General features: G+C 37.1%; 1 protein-coding gene and 1 long non-coding RNA gene across 5 annotated transcripts in view; one reads left to right on the forward strand and one right to left on the reverse strand.

The window, feature by feature from the left end:
- Nucleotides 1-19,946, forward strand: part of ABCD3 (ATP binding cassette subfamily D member 3) — a 76,921-nt gene extending 56,975 nt beyond the window's left edge. For 2 of the 4 annotated variants that reach the window (XM_077905496.1, XM_077905498.1), the window contains 5 exons: nt 4,090-4,167; nt 4,274-4,339; nt 4,434-4,523; nt 5,005-5,124; nt 12,296-12,571. In XM_077905496.1, coding sequence (XP_077761622.1) covers nt 4,090-4,167; nt 4,274-4,339; nt 4,434-4,523; nt 5,005-5,124; nt 12,296-12,556 — 615 coding nt within the window. In that variant the 3' untranslated portion in view covers nt 12,557-12,571. Of the gene's footprint in view, nt 1-4,089; nt 4,168-4,273; nt 4,340-4,433; nt 4,524-5,004; nt 5,125-12,295; nt 12,572-14,266; nt 14,425-16,110; nt 16,168-18,364 lie in introns of those variants that run through there. The other 2 variants (XR_013384415.1, XM_077905497.1) reach the window with 2 other exon arrangements.
- Nucleotides 3,274-15,411, reverse strand: LOC144318484 (uncharacterized). The gene is made up of 3 exons (XR_013384416.1): nt 15,332-15,411; nt 12,245-12,465; nt 3,274-3,374 (listed from the first exon to the last, which is right to left on the reverse strand). It is a non-coding gene; the product is annotated as an uncharacterized LOC144318484 (long non-coding RNA).
- Nucleotides 19,947-25,435: the final 5,489 nt, after the last annotated feature.

Genomic DNA, 25,435 nt, shown 5'->3' on the forward strand with positions numbered 1-25,435 from the left:
AATAGTAGTTACCAGGGGCTGGGGAGAGGAAGGAATGAGGATTTATTGTTTAATGAGTATAGAGTTTCTATTTGTTACGATGAAAGAGTCCTGGAGATAGTTAGTGGTGATGGTTGCACAACACTGTAAATGAACTTAGTATCACTGAATTGTTTACTAAGAAATAGTTAAAAGAGTACATTTTATGTTATGTACACTTTGCCACAAAAAATTTTTTAATGGGGAATCCCTGCGTGGCTCAACGGTTTAGCGCCTGCCTTTGGCCCAGGGCGTGATCCTGGAGTCCCGGGATCAAGACCCACATCAGGCTCCCTGCATGGAGCCTGCTTCTCCCTCTCCCTGTGTCTCTGCCTCTCTCTCTGTGTGTCTTTCATGAATAAATAAAGTCTTTAAAAAAAAATTTTTTTTAATGGTTGAAAGGAGTAAATTTTATGTTATAAAGGGATTATTTTATGTTATGTTTATATATAATACCACAAAAAAAAAAAAAAAGAATGAGCTTCTGAGCACTTGGGTGGCTCAGTCGATTGGGCGGCCAACTCATGATTTTGACTCAGGTCATGATCCAGACTTGTGTTGGGTTCCACACTCAGTGGGGAGTTTTGCTTGAGACTCTCTCTCTCCTCCCTCTGTCCCTCCCTCAGCTCTCTTTCTTACTCACTCTCAAATAAATAAATCTTAGAAAAAAAAAAACTTCTAAAAAAGGTTGAGAATTACTAGCCTACCATATAACTGATTATATATATATATATATATATATATATATATATATATATATATATATATATTTATTTAACTCATGAGAAAGAGAGAGAGAGAGAGGGGGGCAGAGGCACAGACAGAGGGAGAAGCAGGTTCCATGCAGGGAGCCTAACATGGGACTCGATCCTGGGTCTCCAGGATCAGGCCCTGGGCTGAAGGCAGCGCTAAACTGCTGAGCCACCCGGGCTGCCCTAACTGATCCGTAATAAAAAAGCACATCGTATGAACCTCAGTGTTTCATATGAACTATATGGAATGATTTTTCCAGCAAAAAGAACTGTCCCTTTTTCTGAGAAATTATTTTAAAGAATCTTTTTTATGGATTTATTTGATGGACTTATTACCATTTTCTGTGAAACTGAATATAGTGAATACTTCTGATTATATATAATAGTGTTACTTTATTATAATAATGATGTCCTTAGGAGCTCATAATGTTCAGGGCTGTTAATTAAATCGTCCCCTACTACTATGCTTTTTGCTAATGTCAGCCATATATACTGTCTTCCGTTCCTAACTGCTCACTGTGGTTTTCACTGGTAGCCAAAACCTCTCCATACTATTTGTTGCAATATGCCAGGAAACCCAAAGCCAAATTTAACCTATAAATATAACAACTCAATTTACAGATATCCATAGGCATTCTCTTATGCGCACAGATCTTAGATTCAGCATTAACATTACCCCATGGCTTTTAGTATGGGGTAAACTTCCAATTATGACATCAGTCATGACAAACCAGCAACAGTTTTTCCATAGTAAAGATTTTTTAAAATGTTTTTATTCCCCCTTGGTTAAATTAAGACTATAAGGGAGACTTTCACTGAAAATTTTATATATATATATAGGAGGCTAGTAATTCTCAACCTTTTTTAGAAGTTTTTTTTCCTAAGATTTATTTATTTGAGAGTAAGTAAGAAAGAGAGCTGGGGAGGGGCAGAGGGAGGAGAGAGAGAGTCTCAAGCAAAACTCCCCACTGAGTGTGGAACCCAACACAAGTCTGGATCATGACCTGAGTCAAAATCATGAGTTGGCCGCCCAATCGACTGAGCCACCCAAGTGCCCAGAAGCTCATTCTTTTTTTTTTTTTGTGGTATTATATATAAACATAACATAAAAGAATCCCTTTATAACATAAAATTTACTCCTTTCAACCATTAAAAAAATTTTTGTGGCAAAGTGTACATAACATAAAATGTACTCTTTTAACTATTTCTTAGTAAACAATTCAGTGATACTAAGTTCATTTACAGTGTTGTGCAACCATCACCACTAACTATCTCCAGGACTCTTTCATCATAACAAATAGAAACTCTATACTCATTAAACAATAAATCCTCATTCCTCCCTCTCCCCAGCCCCTGGTAACTACTATTCTACTTTATGAGTGTGACTATTCTGGGGACTTCATACAAGTGGAGTCATACAATAGTTGCCCTTTTGTGTCTAGCTTATTTCACTTAGCTTGATAATGTCTTCAAGGTTCATCCATGCTATGGCATGTGTCAGAATTTCATTCATTTTCAAGGCTGAATACTCTTCCATTGTATGTATAGACCACATTTTGTTTATCCTTCCATTCTCTTCTGTCACTTCCACCTTTGGCTATTGGGAATAATGCTGATGGCTCTTTGTTTCATCAAAGCAAAAGGTAGTCCTTTCAGTGGCTCCTAGTGCTCTGCAGGATTTGCCTGTGCTGCCCTCTCCCAACCTCTTACCTCTCTGAATTCTTTTCCTAGTACTCTTTCCTCTGTGTCAGTTTCTCAGCCTTTTTTTTTTTTTTTTTTTTTTTTTTTTTTTTTTTTTACCAGAACAAGTACATTCCTGTTTGAATGTACTTGCTTTTTCAATCAACTTTTTTTTTTTTTTTTTTTGGGTGGGGTTGGACTGGAGCAATCTTTCTCCAGATAAATTGCTAATTCACTCCATTCAAAATTGCCCAGTTACCATTTTCAATGAGACCTGGCCTCACAGCCTTAAAAATGTAACCTCCCTACCCACTCCCAAATTCCCTTACCTTGTTACATTTTTTTCTCCATAGCACTTATTTTCTAATACATTACTGAATTTACTCATGTATTGTGTGTATTCTTTATTATATGTCTCTCCCACTAGAATGTAAAGTGATAAGGGCAGGATTTTTTTGCTTTGGTTTTTCTCTTTTATTTGTTAGTGTAGCTCCATTACTTATAGAGCAGAGCCTGACACTAAGCATTCAACAAATACTCACTGACTTAAATAATAGGAATGCAAGTCTCAACAGTTAAAAAAATTTGTCAAAGGCAGGTTCCACAGCCAGAGTATTCACATCTTTGTTGTCTTCTTTCCTGCTGTGATACCCTGCTGTGTGATTGTAACCCAGGTTTCTGATTCTTCACAAGGTTGATTAATACTTAAAATGAGACCTTAAGCTGAGAACTTAACCACTCTTGATCACATTTTCTCATTTACCTTTACATCATTGCAGAACAAGTGGTGTGGTACTTGTAAATATTTATTACACACACACACACACACACACACACACACACTCTTCCAAGAATCTGGTCCATGGAAACATTTCTCACTTATGCATAAATTTGCTCACTGCTTCTGGTTCATTGCAGTATTACCTAAAAGCAAAGCAAAATACAAATGACCTAAATACTTAACAAAAAGTAAGTTTTTAAGTAAATTATGGTGTATTCTTAGAATGGATTACACTGTAGACCCTTAAAAAATGGAATGGAAAGAATCTGAATATACTGACTTGGAAGAATATTTTGGTATATTGCTAAATAGTAATATGTAGAACATATATAGTATGATTCCATTTTTTTAAAAAAAAGACCATATACACACATACTACCTGTTTTCAAGAATTCTCAGAATTTATAAGCTGTATTTCTGTATTCTTTTTTTTTTTTTTTTTTTTTTTGTATTTCTGTATTCTGATTAAGTTTATGTCACTCAAAGATTTTTAAATGAAAAAAAAGAGTAAAATGTGTTGGGCAGCCCAGGTGGCTCAGCAGTTTAGCGCCACCTTCAGTCCAGGGCATGATCTTGGAGACCTGGGATTGAGTCCCATGTCGGGCTCCCTGCATGGAACCTGCTTCTCCCTCTGCCTGTGTGTGTCTCTCTCTCTCTGTCTCTATGAATAAATAAATAAAATCTTAAAAAAAGTAAAATGTGAAAGATCTCTTCAACCATAGCCTCCACTGCTTCTACCCGTTACCACATTTATAGACAAAATAAAAAGCTTATCATTAGCAAAGAATGCTTTGACTCTAAGGAAATGTTCACTGAGCATATATTCATTGTTAATTCATAGACTGATTTTTCTTTCAGGTTCGATCTGGGGCCAATGTTTTAATTTGTGGTCCAAATGGTTGTGGGAAAAGTTCACTTTTCCGTGTTCTTGGTGAAGTAAGTACAAGTTGGCCTCAAGATTTTGTAGTCTTGTTTTGCCATACAATCTACCACATTGTGAAATTTACAACTGCTCCTCTCCCCCATCATTTTCCTTTTATAGTTATGGCCTCTTTTTGGAGGACGTCTAACTAAACCTGAGAGAGGAAAGTTATTTTACGTTCCTCAGGTAAGAGGACCTTGTTTATTTTGTAATCTTTGATGTAAAGATCTTTTATTTTTTAAAAAGTCACTTAAAATGATTTTTGCTCTGTCACTATCAGAGACCTTATATGACCCTTGGAACACTTCGAGACCAAGTGATATATCCAGATGGAAGAGAAGATCAGAAAAGGAAGGGGATATCTGACCTGGTAAGGAAATGTTTATATCCTAGATCTACTGGAAATACTCTGTATCATATTCTTTATATTAATCAATTAAGTATTTTAACTGCTAGATAGTTTATCTGTCCTACCTTGTAAAGTCTTCTAAAACCATGTCGTTAATTATAACTTTCCAAGTTGAGATAAGATGTTAACTACTTTGCTTAAACGTGTAGTATTTAAGCTGGTCCTGACAGTTTTTTTTTTTTTTTTTCTCATTGCCCTCATCCTTTAATTATGTATAGTAGTTGTATTCTCTTTAAGCTACTAAGTAGGTTTTTGTCGGAGTTAGTATAGATAGGAAGTGAGGGTTCAGGGCTACCTTTGTGTCACATTCTTTTGTGAAATGTGCCCCTTTAAGTGATATTGGCAATAGAATTATAGTGATTCTAGTTTAAAAAATAAAGCAGGAATAGAGAATGTTGGTTTACATCAAGTTTGATTTCATCTTTAATCATTGTGCTGAAAGGTACTAAAGGAATACTTAGATAATGTCCAGTTGGGTCATATCCTTGAACGTGAAGGAGGCTGGGACAGTGTTCAGGATTGGATGGATGTCCTCAGTGGTGGAGAGAAACAAAGAATGGCGGTAAGTATACTCTGAACACATTGCACAACAATGCAACTGGTTGCATACAGTCACTTGTGGAGTCCAGTATTTTGATTATTCAAGGTACACAGTTTTATTTTAATCTTTTTATTTGGCAATTATTATAGTATGGATTAGTTGAAGTGATAATAAAAGTGTTGAAAATGCATAACTTGCATGTATATTTAAAATTCTGAAAAATTCTTAAGTTTTCTAGTTATATACTATTAATCCATTGGGGATTAATTAAAGTTGGGGAAACTTTCTAGCATATTGATCCTGGGTTATATGGCAGTTCAAGATCTCTTAATATCTTTTCTCTACTGACCTCTCACTGAAGCTGCTCTCTCAGAAGTGTCTGAAAGTTAGAGATGATCCATTCTCAATATGTTCCCACTTTATTTCTGCTCCTGCCCTTCCCTCTATCATCATACTATTCTGGTTTCAGGAGTCAGTATCTACTCCCTGAAGTTATTTAGAATTTTTACATTCTCCTAATAGAAAGAGGCATTTGAAAGGAGATGTTTTAATTTTGTGATTGTCTAAACTTATTCCTGATCAAACATGACTACAGAACACTGCATGTTAAGAGTAATACCTTGAATACCGTGTTCAGGGGGATAACTTTTAAAAGAGTCATTTTCTAACTATGGATACCATAGTATGAGCAGCTGCAGAGGAAATTTTTTCCCTAGAATGTTAGCCTTGTGGAAATTAGAGAAAACTGTAGCCAAAGAAAAACAGCAAAAGAAATGGCTTATTGCTGAATTGTTTACTCATTATTTTAAAATTATATTCTGCCTTTTTTTGTTGCCTCTTATTCCCTGATAATGCATGTTATTTTTCCCAAACATACCCATTCTGTATGGACTTAATATCAACTTGATAGTGTGATTGTCTGGCTAGTGCTATAACATGAGATTAATCTACAGAGTGAAGAATGAATTATAAGCAAAAGAAAAGAAATGTCAGCTATACTGAAAATGGAAATTGGGTCTTAGGAGTGAGAATTTGAAGTAATCGGGATTTCTGAAATGAATTAGAAGATGACTATAGAAAAAACTGCAAGTCAAGAGAACAAAGTTAAGGTCCTTTTATTATGACTTCAAAGAAAATGGAAGGATACGTCAAGATTCACAAATGCCCACAGTGTAAATACAGAGAAACAAAAATCAGTGTGCTTAACTAAGGAGTCCTATGTGTGGAATATGAAAGGTACAGAGGGAATAGTTCTTAGTTGAAGATAAGAAATTCAAGGCCTTGAGGAAGAGGGGATGTGTTGGGGAGAGGAAAGAAGTGGAGGGAGGAACCCTATAAAACCAGGTGAACCATGATAGAGTTGGTTGGGAAAGGAGAAACTCACCAGTGGCACTGCGGCATGACCAAACTGCTGACAGATATGTTCTATATAAACCAATATTTGGAGAATTGGTTGTGAAATTTAAAAGAGAGCATATTGTTTTGCTACCTCCAAAAGGTTTTAGGGAAAGGGAGAAGGCTGATAAAACAGATGTTGATGTTGGTGAAATTGAGCAAAGTTCATGTATGGTCATTTTATTGCTCTTACAGTTTTTGGGTAGGCTTGAAATTTTTCAATGTAAAAAATTGAGGGAAGAGAGGACATAATTTTTATAAATTATAAAGATTAATAATTTGTAAATTCTAAAAGTTAGATTTTTTTTTAAGGAAGAATGGACTTGAAAGGTCTAACTACCCAAAATCAGTAAATGTAGGGAAATAAGATCATTACATAATTTTAATGAAAAAACTTAATCTAGTATAATTTCCACAGAGTTCGTTACTTGCTAGGAGCCTACTCTTTGCAGGATACAGAGATAGGTGCCTGCCCTTAATAATCTAGTTAGGAGATCCACATATTCTCAACCAACTGTAACACAAGGCAGTCTTCAGTTATAGCTAAATAGAAAGTACAGTGGGATAATGATGAGGGAAGGATTGGTCTTGAATGGCAGACTCTGTGTAATTCTCCCAGTAACCCTGTGAATTTAGGTACTTTATTAATAGGTACTTTATTAGGTACTTTATTTTATTAGGGAAAGACTTGGCACAGCTTAAGCAGCTTCCTAATGCCATGAGGCTACTGAGTTGCAGAATGGAGATTCACGTGAAAGGGGGTCTAAAATCACCCTTCTTGCTACTGACCAGTACGTTATATAGCCTCCAACGTGCAGATTGGTTGTCTATCTACTTCTCTCACTGCCCCTTAAAATCTCAGGTAACATTTTCCTTACCTCCATTGCACCCCTTTGGGCCCAGCCTTTACCAAGCCAGGGTTTTTCTACCCAATATCATAAATTGCACAATCTTATTTCTCAGACTGATAGTTCTCTTTCCCACTCAACTATGCTTGTTCTTCCTATCTAAAAGTGGTGCTTTTTTTTTATGATGAATTATGAAAAATATCTATGTATGATAGAAGGGTTGGGATATTTATGAAGTATACAGAAGGACCAAAACCCCCTACTAGAGATACCACTGTCATAAAATTGTTAGTGTTTTTTAAATCCAATTTTGTAATTCTTTTTCTTTTACCTAATTGGCAACTGTCTCCCTTCTTTAGACTCACTGACATCTTGACTATTTACCCCTCCCCTTTCTTATGATTGATCAATCCCTCTTTTTTTTTTAATTTAAGATTTTATTTATTTATTAATGAGAGACAGAGAGAGGCAGAGAAATAGGGAGAGGGAGAAGCCCACTCCCTGTGGGGAACCTGATGCAGGACTCGGTCCCAGGACCCCAGAATCACGACCTGAGCCAAAGGCAGACACTCAACCACTGAGCCACCCAGGTGTCCCTGATCAGTCCCCTTCTGACTCTGCCTCCTTTTCTGTCCAGTACAGACTTAATAATCCAGGGCCTGACCCATAGGAGGTACCCAGGAGATAATACTTAAAGGAATGAACAAATAACCCTTTCCCTTAACTTCCTTTCCCACTTTTTGTTGCTTCATTGTTATCTCAACTTCAGCCCAAGAGCAGTTGTTTGCCCTGGCATTTCTGTATATAGGCCTCTGAGCACAGCTGAAAGATCAGAATGATGTGATTTGGTACCACCACACTTGCATGGTTTCCAGTCTTACTGGGGCTCAGAAGTGTTCTTTGGTGATTATTTTATTTACTTTTGCCCTTCTCTCTCATTTTTCATGATAATCATTTAAAAACTACCAATCTCAGGCTTTCTACCCCATTTCCTACTCCACAACTCCCAGCAGAACATCCCACCTCCTACTTAAAACTCACCTCTGGTTAAAAGCACAGACTGTGTCACACACCCAGTGATCCATCCAAAACTAAAGACTGCAGCCTAAATTCCAAACACCAGAGACTGAAATCCTCATTGTCCTAGGGAACACCTCAATCTTTGAACCTTGCGTTGTTTTGTACAGGGCATTCTCTTTAGAATTTGTTGTGGTTATAAAACAATTAGCAAAACAGCTTACATTTGTATTTATTTTCTATTCTATACCTCTGCCCCATGTTTTTTTCTCCTCAAAATCCATTCCTTTCCAAATAAATCTGTTGGAGAAGTGAAAAAAAAAATAAGGCAGCATTATGTCAGTTATTATGTCAGTCAATTGAGAGCTCATTTTTATTGAGTGCTTAATTGTGATAGACAGTCAACTAAGCCCTTTACATTCAATTTTTACAAGTCCTTTGAGGCAGAAATGGTTGAGTGCCCCCTTGTATGGAAGAAATTGAAATGTAGCACAGTGAAGTAGACTGTCAAGCAAAGATAGCTATGGGGGGCGGGCAGTGCTTGTCAACCTCCAGTGGCAATACTGGAGGGGTCATGTACTTAACTCACTTTACAGTCTTCTTACATTGTGGTATCAAGTACTGACAGCATAATGGGAGAGAGACACATAAAAAAATTGCCATATAATATGCCAAGTGTGATGATGAAGGTATGCAAAGAATTCCTTGAGAACACTTGGCTGGAGGTGTTTGTGGAATGCCTTCACATAATCAGTCCTCTTAACTAAGTTCACTCTAGACTTTCCTGATGTCCCTGTTTCCATCTGTGGAGGGTAAGTCATTCATCCTCTTGAGAAAGGCTAAATGTTTCCATGTTTTTGGATCCTCTGACTTTATCATATTTTTTCCTTCAGTAATGCATGTGTGCAGATTCACACAGTATTTATTTATTTATTTATTTATTTATTTATTTATTTATTTATTTATTTATTTATTAATTATTGGGTGCTTCAACTGTTGTTTATTGACACACAGGTAAGCTCTATAGCAACAGGCCTGGAGGCAGCACAGCCTATATTTAATCTCTTCTGGCCCTTCTCTTTCAGAAAGACATTTTCAGGTTCCCTGATGTAAAAAGCAAGCTATGCTTTAACCAAAGGTCCTCTGTAGTCTGTACCTATCATTCTCTGTACAGTTGAACTTCTTAATAATCCCTTCCTTACCTCATCAAATAAATATAAACCTCTAGAAAGCTGCTTATGTTTTAGTCATTAATTTATGTTTCTTTCATGCAGGTGTTGAGTGTACAGTAGTAATTAAAATAGTCTCTGCTTATGAATATAATAGCCTAGGGAGGTAGGCCGAGAGACTGACAACATACAGTTCACAACATATGAAGGGCTGTAGAGAAGTTACAGGGGGGACCCACTTGGATTTTGGGGGAGGGGTCAGAGTAGGTTTAAGGAGAAATTTTTTTTTTTTAATTTTTATTTATTTATGATAGTCACAGAGAGAGAGAGAGAGAGAGAGAGAGAGAGGCAGAGACACAGGCAGAGGGAGAAGCAGGCTCCATGCACCGGGAGTCCGATGTGGGATTCGATCCCGGGTCTCTGGGATCGCGCCCTGGGCCAAAGGCAGGTGCCAAACCGCTGCGCCACCCAGGGATCCCGAGAAATTTCAAAGATACAAGAAGCAGAGCACGGTGTTAGAGACAAAAGGAAAGTGACATGTGCCATAAGCATCTCTGACCTAAGACCCATTGTGTCTTGGTAGTTGAGAGGAAGCAATTTTGGCTAGAATGTTGAGGTTAGAAAGTAAGAATCTTTTGTTTTAATTGTATTTAAATTTAATTAATTAACATATAGTGTATTATTTGTTTCAGAGGTAGAAGTCAGTGATTCATCAGTCTTATATAACACCCAGTGCTCATTACATCATGTGCCCTGCTCTCTTTAATGTCCATTACCCAGTTACCTTCTCCCCCTTCCCCTTCCCCTTCAGAGACCCTCAGTTTGTTTCCTATGATTAAAAATCTCTTATACTTTGTTTCCCTCTCTGATTTCGTCTTGCTGTATTTTTTTCCTCTCCTCCCCTATGATCCTGTTTTGTTTCTTAAATTCCATGTATGAGTGAGATCATGTAATTGTCTTTCTCTGATTGACTTATTTTGCTTAGTGTAATATCCTGTAGTTCCACCCACGTCATTGTAAATGGCAAGATTTCTTTTTTGTTTTGTTTTTGATGGCTGAGTAGTTTTCCATTTTGTGTGTGTGTGTGTGTGTGTGTGTGTGTATACACGCAATATATATTGTGTCTTTTTTTGTTTTTGATGGCTGAGTAGTTTTCCATTGTGTGTGTGTGTGTATACACACACACTCACACACACACACACATACATACATACATACACCATATCTGCTTTATCCACTCATAAGAATCTGATTGTGCAGGGCCTGTGGGCCACGGTAAGGAGTTTGGGTTTTGTTCTAAGTGAAGTGGGATGTTGAAGGGGTTTAAGCAGAAGAGTGAAATTCTTTGACTTATATTTCTGAAAAATCCTTTCTGGTTACAGGGAGAATGGATTGGAGAGGAGTAAAAGAGGAAGTAGGCTATTCATGGTCCTCTAGGCAGGTGATGATTGTGTTCTGGACTGAGGGCATGATTGTGGAGATGGGGAAAAGTGAGTGGACTACAAACACTGAAGGGCTTACTCAAATGGACTAAAAAATGAGGGTGGGAGTGTGAAAAGGAGGAGAAGAAAAGGAACAGGTCAAGGAGGACTTGTTGCCTTCTAGCTTAAGCAGCTGTTTGATAGTGTTATTTTCTGAAATATTTAAGGTGGGGTGGGGTGGATGAATGGATTTTAAGGGAAAAATTAGATAACTAAGTAAAAATTTCAAAAAGGAATTTTTATTCAGCAATTTAGAAACTCGAAGAGAAGGATATGCAAGAGATATGTATTGAGAGTTCACAAGTGTAAATAATATTTGGAATCATGAGATTCAATGAGATCATTCAGGGAGAGGCAAATATAGGATAAAGAGGAGAGGACTTACGAATTGGCCCTGAGGAACTCCCAACATTTAATGGTCAAGTGAAGAAAATGCTGGAAAAGAAACTGAGGAAGCAGCCTAAGAAGTGAGAAGAAACGTTAAGACTATGGTTTCACTGTCACTTTCTCAAGAAGGAGGAAGTGGTCATCTGAGTTGCATATAGCAGAAGAGATAAATTGGGTAAGGATAGAAAAGTGTCCATTGGTCTTGCAACATGGTGATTGTTGTTAGGGGCAAATGACCAGTTGGAATATCTGTTAGACAAAGAATCAGAGTAAATAATTCCCAGAAAATGAAATACATATGAAAAATAAAGATAAAATGTTCAACATAATGAAATGGAAGCTATAACAATCTTAATGTTAAGTTTTACTTATAAAATTAGCAGAATCTTTAAAAAAAATAAGCGCATCCAGTATTAACCTCAGGGATATAAAACAGGTACATTAAAAATTATTGGTAGAAATACTAATTGGTTGCTTAATAATTACTTGTCATTACTTAAACAAGAATGTTTAGAAATAAACACGTTTTTGCACTTGAGTCATCTGGAGTCTAAATTCTAAGATTTGGTTAAAATATGTACCCTCTAATTTTGTTTAGAGAACTTCCTCCTAATAGTTTAAAACTCAACTTCATTTCACATCATTCTTAAATGTTTTGATTAACTCAACAGTAAATTTCCTATGTGTTACATTTTCCCTTTTGGGAAGATAGTAAAAACACTTAGGTTTGTGTTTTTTTGTTTTTGTTTCTGTTTTGAGGAAGTAGATTTTTTTGAGTTAAAATAATTTTCATACTTGCTTTACAACACTAATGCATATTTAATTTAAAGTAAATCTACTTTACCTTATTAATTTCTGCATGTGCTTACACAGAATATTTCTTTTTATGCTTCAGATGGCAAGATTATTTTATCATAAACCCCAGTTTGCCATTTTGGATGAATGTACCAGTGCGGTTAGTGTAGATGTGGAAGGCTACATTTACAGTCATTGTCGAAAGGTAAGCATTTCAAGTTCTCAGTTTGAGCTTCTCATTCTTAGTTTACTCTGTGTCCAACCAAGTATCTATCCAAAGAGAAATTTCAAGTTATTAAGATGCAAAATTACTATCAAAGGATATTCTATCTACTTAATAAAGATTTCAAATAATAATTAATAGATATGAGTAAAAAGAATTGTAAGTGAATTCTGTATATAATTCTCTTTAGCTATATCTTAGATTTGAAACAAATACTGTATTTTAACTTTATTTCCCTTTTTACCTCATTCCCTATACTCAGTTAATAAATTGTTATTTTCTTAATGTGTTCCATTAAGAATGAAACCTAAATATCATTTGTTTTTCTAATTAAGAAAACTTGATAGTAGTCCTTTGGTAGCTTCAGTTTGTCCATTTTTTTCTCTGGCCTGGGCAACATTTTACCAGAGTTTCTTTTGGTAGCCTTTTCTCAGGCTGTGCATATTGATACTGTTCTTTAAGTAACTGAATATTCAGTAGTTCTGTGGTGACTGTCACACCATCTCTACTCTTGTTGGATTTTGAGGATAAGAGCAGTATATCCTAACTGTTTTACAGTATTATACAAGTAAGGAAGTACATGGGTCTTTTAACAATTTGTAAGTATTCTTTGGGGGTTTACAGTAAATATAAAAGATTATGTTGCTATTTACAGTATGACTTCCTACTATTCAAAGTGAGGTCATTGATCAGCATCTCCTGGGAGGTTGTGAGAATGCAGACTCTCTGGCCCTACCAAATTAGAGTCTACATTTTAACTACATTCCCAGAAGATTCAAATGCACATTAAGGTTTGAGAAGCATTGGTATAATGATGAAAGAAGAAATTTGCTACATTCATCTTTGTAGGAAGGTTTTTCTTTACTGATTTTATTTCTTTACTGATTTGTTTTCTAGAATCAGTTTTGGTCATTTATAATCTTTTTATGTAGCTGTTCATATAAACTTTCAGATTTATAGGTATTGGAGATGTGGTCTCTATTTAATCAGTGATTTATTTATTAAAAGATTTTATTTATTCATGAGAGACACAGAGAGAGAGGCAGAGACTTAGGCAGAGGGAGAGAGAGAGGCAGGCTCCCTGCCTGATGAGGGGGCCTGATGTGGGACTCCATCCGGGCACCCTGGGATCATGCCCTGAGTTGAAGGCACATACTCAATCACTGAGCCACCCATGTGTCCCTTAATCACTGATTTAGAGGCTCTTTGCTGGTAGTTTTGACCATGTGATGTCCCTTACATTTAGTTTTAGGCTATATGTTCCCACGTAAGATGCATTTTTCCTCTAAAGCATAGATTCCATTTAAAAGAAAATTCTTTTGGGGCCTGCATTTGATAGTTTAAATTATATTACTATAATAGCAGTTACATATGTATAAGCATGAAATGAGGTATGAATTCCTTGAACTTAGAGCTCATTTACAGCCACACAACGAATATAAATTTAAAAATTAAGTACAGACAAAACACAGTTTCAAGTTGGTAACATTAAAGAGACCTCTGATATTGTATTGCTGAAATTAAACCACTAGTTTGGAATTTAATTATGGAAAGATATAGTCTGAGGTCCAGATCGTGTATTTTGAAATTTGCGAATGTATCTTACTTAAGTAATTCTATCAGAAAGAATGCTTTCATTAAGTTGAGATCTGATCCAGTTATTGTAGAATCATAAAAATAGTATCTGAAGTGAGCTTTCAAAAATCAGTGTTGTACTGATAACTTATTTTGTCATGCAGTTTGTAACCAATTTGAGAACCTTTCCACATGGCATTCAAAGTTATGGTACATTAAAAGTTTTAAGTGCTATCACTTTATTTATTTATGTTTTTTTTTTTTTTTTTTTAGAGAGAGGGAGAGCGCAGGGGACGGATGGACAGAGGGAGAGAGAGAACCTTAAGCAGGCTCCATGCCCAGCACAGAGCCTGATGCAGGGCTCGATCTCATAACCCTGAGATCATGAGCCAAAATCAAGAGTTGGACCCTTTACCGACTGAGCCACCCAGGTGCCCCAAGAGCTATCACTTTAAATAATCACTTGGTTTCAGCGGAAGTATAAACACAGATTTGGGCACTTAGATTCATGGTAGAAAAGTTCCAGAAAATACTTAGCCTAATTTTTAAAAAATTATCAAAATGAAAATAAAATTAGAACTCATGATAAAATTGTCTGGATACTCCAGTATTTATTTCTGTCAGCCTTGAGAGATCCATTTTAAGAAACTGCAGTCTAGAGTAGGGTTTCTCTCAGTCTCAGCTCTGTTGGTATCTTGGGCTGGATAATCCTTAGTTGTGAGGAGCTGCTTTATAGGATAAAAAGGATATGTAGCTGTTCATATAAACTTTCAGATTTATAGGATATTTGACAACATCTGATCTCTATTCATTAGATGCTAGTAGTGCTTTCAGTTGTGTCAAAAATGTCTCCAGACATTGCTAAGTGTCCCCCAAGGACAAAAAAATCCCCCCCACCCCCAGTTGAGAACCATTGATCCAGAGCATCTGCAGTTATATTGATGAATGGGTTTTTTTTTTTTAAATAGTTATTAGAGAGCCCTAAATCTTTATTTATAGTTTAAAAACCAATAAGGTTTTAAAACTGAAAGATTTTTCATTATTTTATAGTATGCTTAATGGGGTAGCCAAACTTTGCCTAAACTAACAAAAGATTTTTTTTATTTTAAAAAAGTTTTTAAAGATTATTTATTTATTTGAGAGAGTGAGCAAGTATTAGTAGGGAGCAGAAGGAGAAGAAGCAGACTCCCTGCTGAGCAAGGAGCCCGATGTGGATCCCAGGACTTGAGGATCATGACTTGAGCCAAAGACAGACACTTGACTGACTGAGCCACCCCACCCAGGCGCCCCAACAAAAGATATTTAACCTCTTTTTTTTTTTTATATTTAACCTCTTACTTGTCTCAGTGTCCATGTTCTTCCGTGTTGCCAAAGGAACATACTTAGTTGTAGAATTTTGCCCTAGAATTCTGATGTTGCTTTTCCAAACTCTGAATTCCAAGACACATTCCAAAACAAGGGGTTCCAATAAAAGATTATGACCCTGTATTTGAAAAATAGATTGACTGTAGATAGTACTATATTGAATTAATTTTCCTGATTTTGATCTCTTGCTATTTTTCTATTTTTGTGCTTTTGTCATATATTTTTTCACAATAAAATAGAAACTGTCAGGATGTATATTTTCTGCCCCAAACAAAATAGTACATTTAATGCTAGTACCCATTAGTTGTTTTTTTTTTTTTTTTTTAAGATTTTATTTATTTATTCATGAGAGAGAGAGAGAGAGAGGCAGAGGCAGAGACACAGACACAGGCAGAGGGAGAAGCAGGCTCCCTGCCAGGAGCCTGATGTGGGACTCTATCTGGGGTCTCCAGGATCACGCCCTGGGCTGAAGGCGGTGCTAAACTGCTGAGCCACCCAGGCATCCCCTAGTTTTTTTTTTTTTTTTTTTTTTCTTAAAGAATTTATTGATACTTGTGTGTTTTTATTATGTCGTTAATGGTCTGTACTTTGCATTACCCTGAACATTGACATCAGTTGTAATTTTTTCTTTCACACTGATTTTTAACTAAAGCTTCTGAAGATAGTCATTTTAATAGCTTACAATATATAGATGAGTTTAATTTGTGATTCTATTTTATTGATATAAAACTAAATCACTTTCTTTGTATTAGGTTGGCATCACCCTCTTTACTGTGTCACATAGAAAGTCTCTTTGGAAACACCATGAGGTTTGTATTTCTTATGTTGAATGGTATAGTGGAATTTTATTTTATTTAAATTCAGGTGATTGTAGTTTTAAATTTCTTGGTGTATGTTCCCTTATAAATATATACCTTGAAGGACAAAAGGTGGTTCTATTTCAGTTCTATAAAATAAAATAGGTTTTCCTTAAATACTATTATAGTTGTCAGTTTTGAAAGCTGTAATACATATAAACAAGCCCTGGTTGTATTTGAGATATTAGAGAACTAGTTAGTGGTTCTCCGTTTTTATAAATGACTATTGTATAATAACTGACTAAAATTTACACAACCTTATCACAGCTCTGGCTAAGTAAAGTTTTTCTTACCACCCAGTATTGACAGAAAGGAAAGAGTCTAGGAAGGATTAGATGGCAGAAAGTTTAGGGACATTTTTAGCGAGATCCTGGCTGTAAGGGGAAACTGAATAATGTCAGCTGTGTTTATTATTGCCCTGTAATAAAATAGAATCATTAAGTAGTCACTATAATTTGCATAGAGATTACAGTGAGGTTTGCACTTGTACAGATCCCTGATGTATTCTGGTGTTCTAGCAGTGCCATTCTTTTCAGTTCTTTTTTTTTTTTCCCCTTTTCAGTTCTTAATGTAAAATATTCAAACCCCCAAACTAACCCTATTAACTCCTTTCCCCTCTCCTCTCCTCTTCCCCCCCCTTCCTCTTTCCTTCCTTCTCTTTTTTCCTTCTGAAATGATAAAGACATTTTGAGTAAAAGAAAGGGTTTGAGAGAAATCAGAACAATGGAATGGGGTGTCTTGTTCCATAAAATACATTCCGGATAGAGCAGCTCTTTTGCACGTACTGGGCTAAATGTCCTTGAGGGATACAGAGTACTGTTTTTGCCCTCAAGAACCTTATAGTAAGATGAAAGTGTACACCTGGTAAAATGAAGACTGGGATTTGAAGTCAGAACACCTGGGCTCAAGCACAGCTGTTTCTGGCATCAGTTGCTTCCTTCATATAATAAAGTTATTGATCCTTACCTTCCTGTCTCCTAGGTTACCATGAGCATCGAAGAGGTAGCTTGTATAAAAGTATTTAAAAATAATGGAATTCTATACAGCTGTGTGACTTTTAAAGATACCTTTTATTATTATTTTTTAAAGATTTTATTTATTTGAGAGAGTGAGAGAGAGCACGAGCAGGAGGCAGGGAGAGAGAGAGGCAGACTCTTGCTGAGCAGGGAGTCCAGTGTGGGGCTCGATCTCAGGACCCTAGGATCATGACCTGAGCTGAAGGCAGACACTTAACCAACTAAGCCCTTGCTTTTTAACCAGGAGCCCTTACTTTTTATTATCTTAAAACATATTATAATTTGTCCATTTTTCATGAGTGAAATGAGAAATTGGATAACTAATAAAGCAGTTTAAAAAGTATCCAAGCCTTTGCATTTTCTCAGGAGCTCATAAACATCAGTCACATGGCTGTGAGAGTGCTTGGATTTGACATCCCCTCTTCTTCTGGTGGTGGAGATAAGCACAGAATATCAAGCAGTGATTATGTGAAGGAGGGATGACACAGACTGCAGTGTCAGACTAGAATAGCTAAGAAATAATACAGAAGATGGAAAAATACATCTTTTCTGTAAATAAAAAGCTGCTAAATGAAACAGAAGCCTTTGTTAACTGCTGTCCTAAGTGTCTTCACAGGATGGGTTATGCAGGCATACCGTATAGTTCTTTTCCTTCTCTACTAAGACCATGAACAAACAAAAAGCCTTAAGTTAGAGGTTCCAAACTGATCCAGGAAACGAGATAAAGGAAGTATTTGAGACTGCCCTATTGAATAGGCTTACAGTTAGCACAGTTCAGCCTGTGGTACGTCAGATCTTTGGTGGTGGGGTTACGGAAACATTCTGATTTGTAGGAAGCCTATACATTTGGTTCCCTTCAAAATAATGAGGAATTCTGGTTCCCTTCAAAATAATGAGGAATTCCTTCATGAAGGAAGGTACTGTGTCCACTCCAAGCAGAATAATATTGTTATTTTAAAAAGAAAAGACTTCCTCATTTAGTCTTACCTTTCTGAGTATAAAACTTTTGAAGGTATTAGTGGCTTAAAATAACCTCCAATCATTTTCCTATATAATCATCTCTACATAAGTTCCTGACAAAAAGGAAATTCTTTTAGTCATTGATGTTTTTTCTCTCTGCTTCTTTCCCATAGTACTACCTGCATATGGATGGCAGAGGCAGTTATGAATTCAAACAGATAACAGAAGATACGGTTGAATTTGGCTCTTAGAATCCCGAGAGCTGTACTGCTTCAATGAAATCATTACAGAACACACTTAGAAATACACAGTACATTGTAAAATAAAGCTGAGCTTGTTTTTTTTAAACAACAAATTAATTAGATATGAAATAATTGAGAACAAGTTGTTAAACCATTTAATATTATATAGGATATTGCTAATTGTGTATATGTTGGTTTAATTATTAATATGTACTAAGAATGTCCTTATTCTTGTGGTTAAAAACCTGCCTAAATTAAATTGGGCTTAAATCAGTGTAACCTGATTCATCCTGGGATGTAAACCATTTGAAGTCAGCTAATTTGACTTTTATGGCTCTATTTTTTCCTTCAATGAAGAACCCTATTTAAACCTGGGGTCGTCATTTATCCTGTTATAACAAGATAGTCTTGAGTTTCATTTTCTTGTGCTCCATGATAGTGGCAAACAAATCATAGTATATTCTCAAAATGTACAGCATCAATGCATAATAGCATTTATTACACAGTGGCAGATTTCTTTAGCTGCCACCATTATACTCATTCCTTGTATAGATCTTGGGGTACATTTGACTCCAGGAAAGCCATTTGAATTTCCTTTGGCCAAATAATAAATGTGCCCCTCTCAGTCTGCAGTATTGAGTTGTTTGGGGGGTTTTTTGTGGGGATGTAACAGAAACTTATGTGCAGTCTTGCTTACAAGGGGTGGTTACTGTGTTTCATACCTAATCTTCCCAATGTTTGGGATATTAAAACACAAAGCCCTTGTATGTCAAGTTCAAGGTCTTTAAGAGTTTCAGATTTTTTAAAAGAATTGGATGGATCTGTGTATGTTAGAAGCCCATTCATTAGACGTACGGTGGATACATGGTGTTAAACTCCAAATGAGCCATAGGAACGCACTACATGAAGTAATGCACTGAGTATGCAATGTTATCACTGTCTTTGACCGTGATTTTATGTTTAAAAATGTTATAATTACGCACATGGGTGAATTATGTTTCCTAGGCACTGGTTTATCTCTGTGAATCTTGAATAACTTTTTTATATTTGGGTTATTATGTCGAATTATCCTAAAAGAAATTGATTTCACCTCACCAAACCACCATTAATGACTTACATGTATTATTTGCACAGGGAAAACTGAAACTGAATATTATCAATAAGCTAGATATGAAATCAGTTTTATCAGAGTAGGGTTCAGAAATGGGCATTTTATATTCTTGTTCCTGTATAATGATTTTGGTTTTTTTGCAGAATTAACTCTAAGAATCACCGGCTACCAAAGTAAAACTCGATATACTGATTTCCATAATACATAACATTCAGTTTTTATCACTCTATTTGGCAAACTTGTCTACTTACTCATTTTCTGTTCAGATTAAAAATAATCAGAAATCCTGTACAACCTTTGCTTGCTCTTTTTATTCTGGTATCTAAAAAGTGGGTAGTTTATACATAGTTCATACAGTCTTAATCTTGAAAAACACAAAAATAAAGTGACAGTTAGAAATCCCTTTTAGCACCCAATGTCTCTTTTTTAAAAAGTTCCATCAAATGTGATTTTTAACAGAATGAATTTCTCTTTTAGAAAAGTCACATAAAACCTTCAATGTACCAAGGCACCTGGCTCAGTCGGTGGAGCATGTGACTCTTGATCTCAGGGTCATGAGTTTGAGCCCCGTGTTGTGTGTAGAGATTACAAGAAAAAAAGTGTAAAAACCCCCAAAATTTCAGTGTGCCTCACAAATGCTACGCAATAGCCAGGGGACCTTAAAAGATATTATCAGGCCTGGGAAAGATTTTAAATTATGCGGGAAGTTTGAGATTTTCAGATTTCTAGATTACCGTGAACCTACTAATAACTGCCTCCTAATTCCTTCTGTAATGGATTCTTACCATGATAAAACCATTTGGGGTTTCTTGTTTTCTTTATTTTTAATTCCTTATTCCTTTTAAAATTTAACAAACATTAAATTGCCTTACCATTTGAGGCATAAAGGAACACCCTTCTCCTGGAGAATCACCATATACATAACATAACTATGGTTCTAAGAACACCAACAATAAAGAAATCCAGCATTTCTAGAACACGATTGACCATGAAACACCTTTTTCCTTATAATTTGTCTTAGCATCTTCTATAGGCTGCACTTGGAAATGTCAGTTTAATCTGAAAAATAAGTAAGTTTCACCTGTGAGCAACATACTGCATCCTGAGTGAACCACTCTGTGTTCTAATACCAAGCTTCTACTTTTCCTACAACAGAAAATAGGGGTGTAAATAACTATGGTTGTTTGCTGTGCATTAACAGAATAAAATATATCTAGGGTTTGCCTCTGCAGGGGAGGCAAAATTTTACCTCTGTCCTCTTTGTGTTTTTGGCTGGGTCTAAGAATTAAGTTGACATAAGACAGGGAAACAGGAAGGAACCATAAAAGTTTATTGAATACAAGTTATAGGTGATAGGGAAGCCCTCGTAAGGAGATGGCCCAAAGAAGTGGCAAAACCTAAAGGCTTTTTATGCCAGGTGGAGCAAAGAGAGGCAATTGTGGAAAAGTTGAATAAACTATGTGAGGAAGCCAACGATGAGTGGTAATTTCCTTCTGGTTTAGGGGGGACATCTTCCATACAGGGACAAGTATTAGCTTGTTTTCAGGAGGAAAAGGAGAGTCAGTACCCTTCTTGCACCTGTTTTGTTTTTTGTTTTTTGTTTTTTTTTTAAGTGTCTTTAGCTCAAAAATAGTCATTACACCAAAATGGGATATTCTGGGGTGGTATATTTTGTCACCCTCCACCTTGTTCCCCTCATAATGATTAGCATTTGACTTAAAACTAGTGATACTGTAGTGTCTGTCATTTCCTCATGGAATTTTTAAACTTTTAAATGTGTTTGTAATTTGGCTAAAGGCAGAATGTATTCTGTTAGATGGACTTTATCATTGTTGGAAAACTTTACATTTTTACTTACATCAGTCAATTTTCACTTGTGAATAATTGAAATATTCTGACCTATAAATATCATATGCACGTCACTTTAAAAAAATCTATTATCAAAAATCACTGAAAAAGTCAATTTCTCATCCTTAGGGGGAACCATTTAAAAAAATTTTTTTATATTTTTAAAGATTTTTTTTATTATTTATGAGAGACACACAGAGGGGTAGAGACACAGGCAGAGGGAGATTATCTCCATGCAGGGAGCCTGACATGGGACTCCATCCCGGGTCTCCAGGATCACACCCTGGGCTGAAGGCGTCACTAAACTGCTGAGCCACCGGGCTGCCCAGAGTCTTCTGTTTTAAGCGTGGCTATAAATGGGGTCACAACCTGGCCACAGTCTCCTTGTGCTCTATAAGAGAAGCAGTTTAACAATAACCTCAAGTGCATAATCTTTTTCACTTGGGGCCTGTACCCACAGCGCCTGTCTCACCAGTGTTGCTGGATTGGCGTTGCTGCCCCATTGGGAGATCCACCGGCTGCACTGAACCTTTTGTTCAGAGGATCCTTCCATGGAGGTAGGTGCTGATCCCACAGCATGGATGTAAGAGTTACTCTTTCAGTTGTCTCACAAAGTCCGGGCAATTTGGGGGCGGGGGGACTCATTTAGTGAAGCCTAGCTCGTTCAAGTCAAGTTGGTGGATTGAATGCCCCTTGAAGTTCAGCCTAAACATCCCAGGGGTGAAGGGTTACAGCACCTGACATTTAGAGACTCGGAAGCTCCAGCCCAGCAAAGTAGGTACAATCTGTTGAGGGTTCAGTTGAGCAGAACCTGGGTACCTGGTGGTTTGGTCTAATTGGCAGGGGCACCTGACACTGCTGTGTCGTTTAAAAACCCATCACCTTTCCCAGAAAGGCTGTGAGATTATCTAAAAAGGCATACCAATTGGGACCTTGGGGCCCAAGGTAATCAAGTGGTCCTTAATACCTATTCCATATCTCAAAGTGCTCCAGATATCTGCAGAAAACTTTAGAAATTGGCAATAGGTCCCAACACTATTGGGAAATTGTTAAGAACAAGTAGATTGAATAGGTAAAAAATCCTACAGGTAAATTTATAAATGGCTTCCAAAATCTGTGGTAACCTACAACTTTAAGGTTTTGCTGGATTAGATGATAAACTGGGTTAAATTCACTGGATATCTAAATCTAAGTAGGAGAAACTATGCAAACATTGATTACTAAACATAGGCTTATTCACTTTGGTCCTGTTACAAAGAAACTAATGATAAATTGGGTCTGTTAGTAAACATGTTTTATGCTTTATCAAAAATAGTACTGTGAAAAGTACATGTTTCTAGGAATAGAAATAGAAATTTGCTGAGCTGAAGAATGATGGTGTAATAGCTCACAATTGCTTTCCTACTTAGTTTTTCTTTTTTTTTTTTCCCCTACTTAGTTTTTCTAGAAATTAAGGTCTCTAAGCATTAAGAATTCTAATAAATGTAATTAAGACTACTGGGAATAATATGGGAAACAACTCTGTATGCAAGGAAAGTAAGATATATGTTTTTGGTAAGAAAGGTATGAGGAATGGAAATACATTTTTGTTGAGGGGAAAAAAAGTAACTTTGTCCTAAAATGAGACTGGTTGTCTAGGAGAGGGAAAACTTAGGACAAAATCTGAATGTAAAAAGAGAGCTGTAGAAAGTCTGTAAAAAAGGAATCCCTGACAAGTGTTTTACACCTGATTGAGACTGAGATAGGACTGAATGAGTTTTAAGAGTACATTAGTATGAGGGCCTGGCTGGCTCAGTCAGAGGAGCATGTGACTCTTATTTTGGGGTCATGGGTTTGAGCCCCACCGTAAGTGTAGAGATTATTAAAAAAATAAAGTTCAAAAAAAAGGTATGCTGGTATAGGTTGGAATTTGGCCTACTCTCGATAAGAAATTGTCAACATAGTTTTTCTTTATCTACCACGGAAAAATGGTTTCTGTGTGGGTCTTTGATTACTTAAGGAAACTGAATCTTCTTAATATTAAAAGAGTTAAGTTTTTAGCAACTATAATCTGTAGAATCTGTTATTGTCAACCTGGTTAAAAGTTTTGTAATGAACTAGGATCCTACTTAGACATGTAGGATCCTTCTGATATTTAAAACCTTCTGATATTTTTGGACAAACTTACCCAAATTCAAAATCTAAATGAAGACTTTTTGACTAATTAGGCTTATTTGGTTTATCATCAACTAAGTGATGATAAAGCTTCTTAGGCTATATTGTGTGGAATGCTATGGCTGTTCTAGAAGTTATATAAAATCCCTAAAATTCTATTAGGTCTCAGTATAATGTCGTGACTTGTAATTCTGATTATTGAGGTGTTGAACGTCACAAAAATACTATAGCCAGCAAGGAATATATAAGGTATCAAAAGAAAAGGCCCAAATGTCAAAGGACGCTGTAAAATACTTGGAGTTTATTATGTCTGAGAGGCAATGGGGTCTTCTTCAGGAAAGGAGAACGTGTCAGCTGGCCCCATCAAGGACCCACAAACAGTTGTGTGGGTTTTTGGGAATGGCCGTTTCTTGTCACATCTGGATTCCTAACTTTGCCGATTGCAAAAACCCCTTTATGATAAACTTAAAGGACCTGAGACAGACCCATTGGAGTGGGATGAAGGCGCTCAACAAGTGTTGGAAACTGTTGCCTCCCCCTCCCTACTGAAATCCAGCTTCACCTGTAGGAACGTGGTGGACCTCAACACTGGGAAAAATGGGTCGCCACAGGACCAGTTACACTCAATACAGACAAGGCCCCACCTCGTACGATTAGCCACACGATCTCTAAAATTAGAGGGAGTCATGCCCTGGATCCACCACCAGTGAAAAAGGCGCCCTCACAACAGAGGACAACAAATACACCGTGAGCCACTTCTAGACCTGACGCTTCTGGTCTTCGGTAAGACCGCCATGGATAGAGGTACTCAGGTTTGTACTCTGACAGTCTCAATCTGGACAGTACTAGCTCTGCTGTTCTGGTTTCTTCAGTCTGTTTGCTGCCAGGCCCCTTGAGTGGATTAAATTATTTTCTCTGTGACTGTTCAATAATGAATGATGCAGATCATGGTTCACACATGATAGAATGCAGAGTTTTCTGGTTGTCTTTGCTTTGTTCCTCAGCTTCTAGAGACTGGGCATGATGATTGAAGCCTTAAGATCTTAAGATGGGGACACCTGGGTGGCTCAGTGACTGAGCATCTGCCTTTGGCTCAGGGCGTGATCCTAGGTCCAGGGATCGAGTCCCACATGCAGCTCCCTGGGAGGAGCCTGCTTCTCCCTCTGCCTGTGTCTCTGCCTCTCTCTCTGTGTCTCATGAATAAATAAATAAAATCTTTTTTAAAAAAAGATCTTAAGATGAACACTCTCCTGATACTAGTTTTGTCACGACTGTTCTAGAAATATGTAAAAGTCTCAAACTACCAACACACCGGAGCACTGTTGGGACTTAGATTCCCTGGTGAATAGAAGTAAGAAATGATAGACTGGCCCTGGACTGCCTGGTAGTGGGGGAGTGTGCAGCAATGAACGCTTCGGGTTGTACCTGGATTCGTAGAAGTAAACATGAAGAAAATCTTCGGTCAGGCAGCTTGGCTGCGTACCATCAGAGGAGATGTCCCGCGGAGGACTGGCAGGCCGTCGGCATGGTGCTCCCCAGCATCGTGTAGTTCCCCCCCTTTCTGGGGCCCCCAGTGATCCTGCTATTCTTCTTACTTTTTGGAGACTATATACTCCACTGTTTGGTACAGTTTGTGGCCAAGCGTATAGAGGCCGTGAAACCACAGATGGCGGTACCACAAGGGTGTGAACAGCGGGGGGTGGAATGTGGTCGCACGCAGGTGTCAGACGAGCTGGGAAAACAGATTGCCCCCCTCTGAATCCCTGTGACGACACGCATGTGTGGCAGGAAGTAGCTGCAGATGGACCTTTGCCCTGTGCCCCTCAAGAATGAGGAGCGGAATAAAACTAGAGGAGGGATTTTGTCACCAACCTGACTGACCTCCTGAA

The sequence above is a fragment of the Canis aureus genome, chromosome 8 (assembly GCF_053574225.1).
Source record: "Canis aureus isolate CA01 chromosome 8, VMU_Caureus_v.1.0, whole genome shotgun sequence".
Classification (NCBI taxonomy): Eukaryota; Metazoa; Chordata; class Mammalia; order Carnivora; family Canidae; genus Canis; species Canis aureus.